The sequence below is a fragment of the Penaeus japonicus genome, unplaced genomic scaffold (genome assembly GCF_977035675.1).
Source record: "Penaeus japonicus unplaced genomic scaffold, GWHDUDI00000001_assembly GWHDUDI00000010, whole genome shotgun sequence".
NCBI lineage: Eukaryota > Metazoa > Arthropoda > Malacostraca > Decapoda > Penaeidae > Penaeus > Penaeus japonicus.
Window position 1 is genome coordinate 30,765,731 of NW_028234412.1, and position 7,500 is coordinate 30,773,230.

At 35.6% G+C, this 7,500-nt stretch overlaps 2 protein-coding genes across 8 annotated transcripts in view; both read right to left on the reverse strand.

Annotated features, from left to right (window-relative positions):
- LOC122262146 (cytochrome P450 9e2) overlaps positions 1-7,500 on the reverse strand; it is a 39,842-nt gene that overhangs the window by 21,318 nt on the left and 11,024 nt on the right. The gene's annotated exons all lie outside the window — the stretch shown is intronic.
- The window catches only part of LOC122248209 (cytochrome P450 9e2), a 19,359-nt gene that overhangs the window by 863 nt on the left and 10,996 nt on the right, over positions 1-7,500 (reverse strand). For 3 of the 5 annotated variants that reach the window (XM_086541219.1, XM_086541220.1, XM_086541221.1), the window contains exons 2-6: positions 5,319-5,496; positions 4,489-5,197; positions 4,078-4,341; positions 3,901-3,961; positions 81-271 (exon numbers count right to left, since the gene is read on the reverse strand). In XM_086541219.1, coding sequence (XP_086397345.1) covers positions 81-271; positions 3,901-3,961; positions 4,078-4,341; positions 4,489-5,197; positions 5,319-5,495 — 1,402 coding nt within the window. In that variant the 5' untranslated portion in view covers position 5,496. Of the gene's footprint in view, positions 1-80; positions 272-3,900; positions 3,962-4,077; positions 4,342-4,488; positions 5,198-5,318; positions 5,497-7,408 lie in introns of those variants that run through there. The other 2 variants (XM_086541218.1, XM_086541217.1) reach the window with 2 other exon arrangements.

Consider the following 7,500-nt stretch of genomic DNA (forward strand, 5'->3'; position numbering starts at 1 on the left):
AGAGATATATAGTGAGAGAGAGATAGACCTGTAAGGCAAGAAATTCGTAATTGATCACTTATTCACATCTCTCATCTCACCTAGACAGTTCCTGGGTCCCATCCCAAAGGGAATGTGAGTGAAGTTGGTGATGTTGGCCTTGTTCTCCGGAAGGAAGCGCTCCGGACGGAACTCCTCGGGCTCCGGCCAGTACTTCGGGTCGCGGTGGATGGTGAAGATCGGGCATGTCACTATTGTGCCAGGTTCAATGGTCAAGTCCATGCCAGGAACCCTGCAAATATTTATTGGTAAGCATCATAAACACTTTATCTTTTACATGAATTTACACGTCTCTTCACGTCATTATAAACTTTCCTCTAGAAGTCAATCTTGTTCACATTTAGAATTACAAATGAATGTGTGCATAAACATATAAATGCATATACACATACATGCTTACACATACACACACATAATATAATGTATATATATATATATATATATATATGTATGTATGTATATATGTATGTGTGTAGATATATACATGCATATGTGTGGTATAACTCGTAAAACACACAGCCGTATTCTAAGTCCATGAGCGCGCTGTGTACATGACATGAACTTGCCGCGATTCTTATTCTAGAAGCGCGGGTTCGTGGCAAAAGCGTGGCAAAGTCGTGGCAAAAGCGTGGAAAGTATTGGAACAATCGTGGAAACTCCGTGACAAGGGGGTAGGCTTATCACGATAGTTACACGGATGAAAAGAAATATATATTTTTACTGTATTTTTTCTTACCAATACTTCATATGAGAATACTACGTTTGGAAAGTAATATCTATATTGGATATATTAGGCATCATTGTCCTAGACTTGGATTACAAACCCTTTTAGAAAAACATGGATTCTCTGCTGATTTTGAGTTTGTTTACCTTTTGGCGGACTTTTCGAAGGAGAGTGAAGTTAAGTGAATGGTAAAAGTAGTCAGGAACGTAAAGTTAAAGTATATAATTATATGAAATATGTATACATTAAATCTATATGTATGATATATTAAAGATACGCATATATGTACAGTATATACAGAGACAAAATAAGGAAGATCTATTCATAAACACACGATCCCTCTTATCCCGTTTGTTTTGATCGAATTACCAACGGCGCGTTCGTGAAATGGTTGTCAATTCTTTAACTAGGAACAAATACACGACTGATTCATACCAAAATTGTACTATCTTTTGTTAGTGCTACTTATGATTATAATTTCTCTGATGAATTTGTCGTTTGGACAGTGCCATTCATCTGAAACATGTTAACTTTGGAACAGTTGGTAAACCTGAAGCAGCTGACGCAAACGTGCCACGTTTTTGCGTCCTAGATTACCGCATTCGTGACATGAACACGACATGGACACAACATGAACATGACTTGGCCACGACACGTAGAAAACGTCCAAGAATACGGCTGACAGTGTCACACAGATATATACCACATGGAGGATACTCTGACCATTTGTTTACACCCCATTTCACGCCTCATTGGCCGTTATCAGGCGAACTTGAGACGGTTAAAAGGTTTTTCCCCGGGCGATGGGACGTCTTCGCAAATCTCTCTGAACTGAACTGAACCCTGGCTCAGCGAACTAGTGAACAATGAAGTGTTGTGATTGTGGTAGGCGTGTCCTACAACTGAAGAAATAACCTCATTGGCCTATTACTGTGTTGAAGGGGCGTGTGTAGTGTGAAAAAGGACCAATGAAGAGAAAATAAGGAGATGAATAACACAGAATAACCAATGAACGAAAAGTACCGAGAAGAGCTGAAAGCCAGGAATGCGAAATTTAGTCAATTGGTGAGCAGATCTGACTTTAGGTACTTTTAAACCTGTAACTCGGTGAGTCGCTCGAATAATTCTTAGACAGATCTCCCAAACATATAGTAAACACAATTTAGAACCAAAAGCTTGTCCAGTAAAGAGTAAGTAAATAAATATTAATGTGAAGGCAGTCTTTCCCTGTTCCTTTTATAATCCATCTATAAAGCATAAGAGACCTGACACTCTATAAAAGTCAGTGGTGGCAGATTACCGTTTAATTGTGGAGTATTTAATCTTAACTGATTTAAGTAAAAATTCATGTAATAATATGAGTGAACATCAATGGTAACGCAGAAAGACCACATATGTATGTATAAATATATATATATATATACATATACATATATACATATATATATATACATATATATATATATATATATACATATATACATATATATATACATATATATATATATATATATATATATGTGTGTGTGTGTGTAGGTGTGTGTGTGTGTGTGTGTGTGTGTGTGTGTGTGTGTGTGTGTGCATTTACGTAAATCTATACACACATATTTATATATTATATATATATATATATATATATATATGTGTGTATATATATGTATATATATACATATACATATACACACACACACACACACACACACACATATATATATATATATATATATATATATATATATATACATATATATATATATATATATATATATTCATATATCCTTATTCATTAATATTATACAAGCAACGGCTGGTTCTCCACAGAATGTTGTCTCCTGTTATAACGAAGGGTGGGGCTTGTTGTCACGGGTAACTTTCACCTATAGTTATATTTTTACTAATCTTTAAACAAATCGTAAGGAATCTTATATTACAATTAAATTCTTTCATAATCTGATGTAAAAAAAAATGGAAGTTCTAGTAAGCAATGAAGAATGTACTGATACCAGTGAAAGAGAGTCAGACTTAAGTAATTTTCATGTTTTTGATTATGAAAATCATGATGGAAAGAGCATTCCTGAAGAGAAACAGATACTGCGCTCCCCAACAATTGAGCAATTAGATGCAGAGGACCATAGTTTGCTCATGTTCCCTGGACAGAGAAGTGTCCGGTATTACGTTGGAGTTTTCCAGGTGAATCCAGATGATCAAGTTGAGACTACCTTTTTGCGAAGCAAACTGTCAGTTGACGGAAAGGGAGTTTTAGTTTTGCGGATAAAGAGGGCAGCTGTTCCCACAGCTGAGCCTTTTAGGTAAACAGATAAGTGAGGTTTATAAGAAGTTTTAGAGCCTTGTAACAATAATAAAACACTAAAGGGTACTGAGGAAAGCACTAACAACTGGGAAAAATGAAGGAAAAGAATAGAAATAAGGAAATGAAGATTAAATACATTAAAAGTATCATGAAAATGTTTACAAAATGAACTATAAGACTGTTCAAAACTTAAAAATACCCTGAGCAAAACATCTAGAATAATTCCAGGGACGAAGATGTAACAGGTTTTACAGCACAAACAATCACCGTCAGAGAATGGTTTCGGTTTAGATGGTAAAAAGTTAGCTGAATTGAATGCCGTATCAAGTAACTTCAGGTGACAAGTCATGAACAAGTGCAAGGAAACGAAACTACCAAGCCCCTTACGAAAACCAAAGTGCAAAACCTTTGGAATGAGAGTGATGTTTGGTTTTCTCCAAGAAAGAGGGAAACTGGCCGACTTTAAGCGTCGCCTAACCCCACCGGCTAATCTAGGAGCCAGGTGGTCAGCGATTTTCTTCAAGAATAACATCGGAAAAGAACCATAAAAGCTATCATACTAATCCAAGGTTTGTATATATATATATATATATATATATATATATATATATATATTTTTTTTTTTTTTTTTTTTTTTTTTTTTTTTTTTTTCTTCTTTTTTTCTTTTTTATGATCTATTCTTTTAGAAATCTATAGAAATTGTTTAACTACCTAACACACACACATATATATAATATAATAGGTATATATATATACATATAAAGAAGTAGAACTAATTCAGAATTTGAACATATTTATGTGTAAAAAGTCAATCTAAAAGCCTTACTTGTATTCCTTTACACACTGGCGCTCCAAGAAGAGACCAGGCGGGTACAAACGAAGCGTTTCTATGAAATATACAAATGAAAGAAGTAATGATACTAATGGTAATAAATGTGATCTCAAAATTTGACACTTTATAAATAATATCCAAAATCACGAGTCAAGTGTTCATCGGACTTACCCATGATACAAGCATCGAGAAATTTGGCTTCCATGATTCCCAGATATGTTATGTCGCCATGTTGAAATTTGGCTTCCATGATTCCCAGATATGTTATGTCGCCATGTTGATCGATCAATTCATTCATCTCCTGTCGAAGGCGTTGCTGGATCTCAGGGTGCTTCGCCAGCAGGAAGGACGCAAAGGCCAGCGTAGAGGCCGTGGTATCGTAACCAGCGACCAGGAAGAGGACACTTTGAGAAATGATGGTAAGATCGTCCAGCGCTGAAAGAAGTCAAACTTTCTAGTTTTAACATTGTCTCCTCCTATGGTGTAAATGTACATTGGACACGAAAGTGTGCAATGCACAACCGGAATAATCTCAATAGTTTTCTACCAGTGAAACCAGTTTAGCTGTAAGGTATTACTCACCTTGTTTAGACTTGGGTGATCGAGTGCCATTCTGCATTGCTTCAGCATCGCCGTTGGGAATTTCAGCTTCTAGTAAGAGATCCAAAAAGTCTCCTCTTTTTTCTCCTTTTCGTCTGCTATTTAAAGTCTCACGGGTAACTTCCTCAAAGAAATCAATTGCTGGGTCTATCAATCTTACATTAAAGGCCTTGGCAATTTTCGGAAATGTAAGCACAAGCATCATTCTCCACACCGTACTTGGATTAACTTTGAAAAATGACTCAACCTTTTCGGCAAATATTGGCGTTTCATCCACTAGTGAATTGCACTCAATTCCAAAGGCACAGGAAGCTATCGTGTCCATTGTGTAGCGGCCAAAATTATACTTCATGTCGACTGAAGGCTTCGTGCGGGCTTCCTTGAGGCAGAAGGAGACGAGATCGTCAGCCTTTTTGCACACGAGCGAGAACATTCCCTTCATTTTGCCCGAAGTGAAAGTGGGAGACATAACGGATCTCAGCTTCTTCCACTCTTCACCTGTCTTCACAGTCAGCATGTTGGCCATTACCTTGTCTTTCGAGCTCGACGTTTTAAAAGGCCTTCTATCCATAAAGTAGTCAAAATCCTTCACATAAATGAGCCTCAGGAGTTCAGGATCCCCCACTAATAAAAGTGGTTGGTAGAATGAGTACATCCCACAGAGCTTTGATCCCCCATAATTATAATAGGCCTGTAAAGAGAGGAAGAATGTTATAGGAAATAAAAGTTAATATGCGTGCAAAATTTGTGTTGGTATTTATCATATGGCTTTTGATTCTCTGTATCGCAATAGTTCACAAAAAAAAACATACCTCATTTTCAAAGTTAAATCTACTTGACGGAAGCATCATTTTATGCAGATGGCCGATGATGGGGAGCATGGGCGGAATGGGCACGCCCTTTGATGTCCAGTATCTGTGCCTCCATCTTGAATACGCCCAGAACAGCACTACCGCCACACCCAAAAGCAGCTCTGTTACTCCGACCATCCTGGTGGGAACATTTCATATTTAGCGGTAGGAAGTCAATGGATTATGTGGATGTTATTGCTCCGTTGGTATTACCCAGGTGAAAGAACAATCGGCCATGCTGTTTCGTGGAAATAAAGGGTGGCCTTGAATACATTATATTTTGTTATCGAGCCTTATATTCCCCTTACTTTCTGATACACACATATATATATCCACTTGGCCGTAGCGGTGATGATGAATCAATATCCTAAACAGAAGGCAAATTTATTCCGACCATTAACTATTTACATCTAACCATGGTCTATAAGTTACCCACAGGATTTCAATCTACAGTTGTGTCAGGTTTTAGGTAAAGGTCATGCCTGGAGCAAATATTTAACCTAACGAGAAATTATTGGTACACGATGTTTATCTTAACTTGATTCTGTTTATTATATAATACGATGACGAATACGGATAGAAAAGTACAGATTAAAAGATTCTCGAAGGAAGGAAGAAAGAAGAAAGATGTAGGATATTAGCTACGGAATGATATAACAATATACAATAAAGAGAGAAAGTGGAGAATCGGGATTCTCGAAAAGAGAAGAAGAGGGAAGATAATAGATGGCAACTAGCTACCTAAAGTGAAGTATAAGTGGAAGATTAATACTTCACTTTAGGTATAACATTGATGACTTTTGTGGTTCATATAAAATAGAACTGATGACTACAAGGTGAATTAGGTTATCAGCAAAGTAAGTAAATAGCATATAAGGCGGAGATAGGGAACGGCCAAGATGTGAATGCCATGTCTGGTTAATGTTTCCTAAAGATATTAAGAAAGGAAGAGAAAGAGAAAGACCAGAAATCTACTGCGCCGATAAATTTTACATCCGCTGTGCTATTCAAGATGATGATGTATGTGTGAGTGTGGGTGTACGCGTGTGCGTGTTTATTATATAAAAAAGAAAAAAAATATATATATACATATATATGTGTGTGTGTGTGTGTGTATGTATATATAAATATATATATATATATATATATATATATATATATATATATATATATATATGCATATATATGTAGAACAAACACGCACACACATTTATGTATATATACATATAAACGTATTCATCACTCTGTCTGCCTCTATATCTGTATATGTATGTATGTATATATATATATATATATATATATATATATATATATATATATATATATATATATATATATGTTGCACACATATATAGAGGCAGACAGAGAGATGAATACGTGTATATGTATATATACATAAACAAACACACACACACACACATATATATATAGAGAGAGAGAGAGAGACATATATATACGTCTATATGAATAAATTCACACACACACACACATCTATATATATATATATATATATATATATATATATATATATATATATATATATATATATATATATATATATACGTACACATACAGAAAGAGAGAAATTGAATTGCAAATATCTCTCTTAGCAATTCTTCAACGTGGGAATTTATAACAGAACCTTAAAGGTAGCGTTTGTTGCACCTGAAGACTTGGGCGTTAACCTAACATAAGTGTGTTAAGTTGTGACGAACCCCTTACGTGCGGGACCAAAAACGTACAAGTCATTTGTCATATACAATATTAATGTACAGTTCCAGTATAATGAAGGCGAAATCATAATGACGCAAGTTTACTATAAAATACCAGGACACAGTATTTATATTTGCTTAACACTTGTGTTTATAACATAAAAGATGTACAAATACCTACACTAAATGCGTGACTTTGACTTCGACAAGTTTATCGAGACAAGTGATTACGTTCATGTATGTAACATACTATCTGCATAAATGCATTTGCGTATAATCAAATATCATAATAAGAAATATTGAATTTAGCTTAAACTTCTAGTTATAGATATGCATTACCTGTAAACTCCGAGGCCCACAAGTCTTGCTCTTCCCTTCAACAGAAAACACACACTAACGTTCGAGTAAGGTTAAGGCGTGCGTGCGCTCGA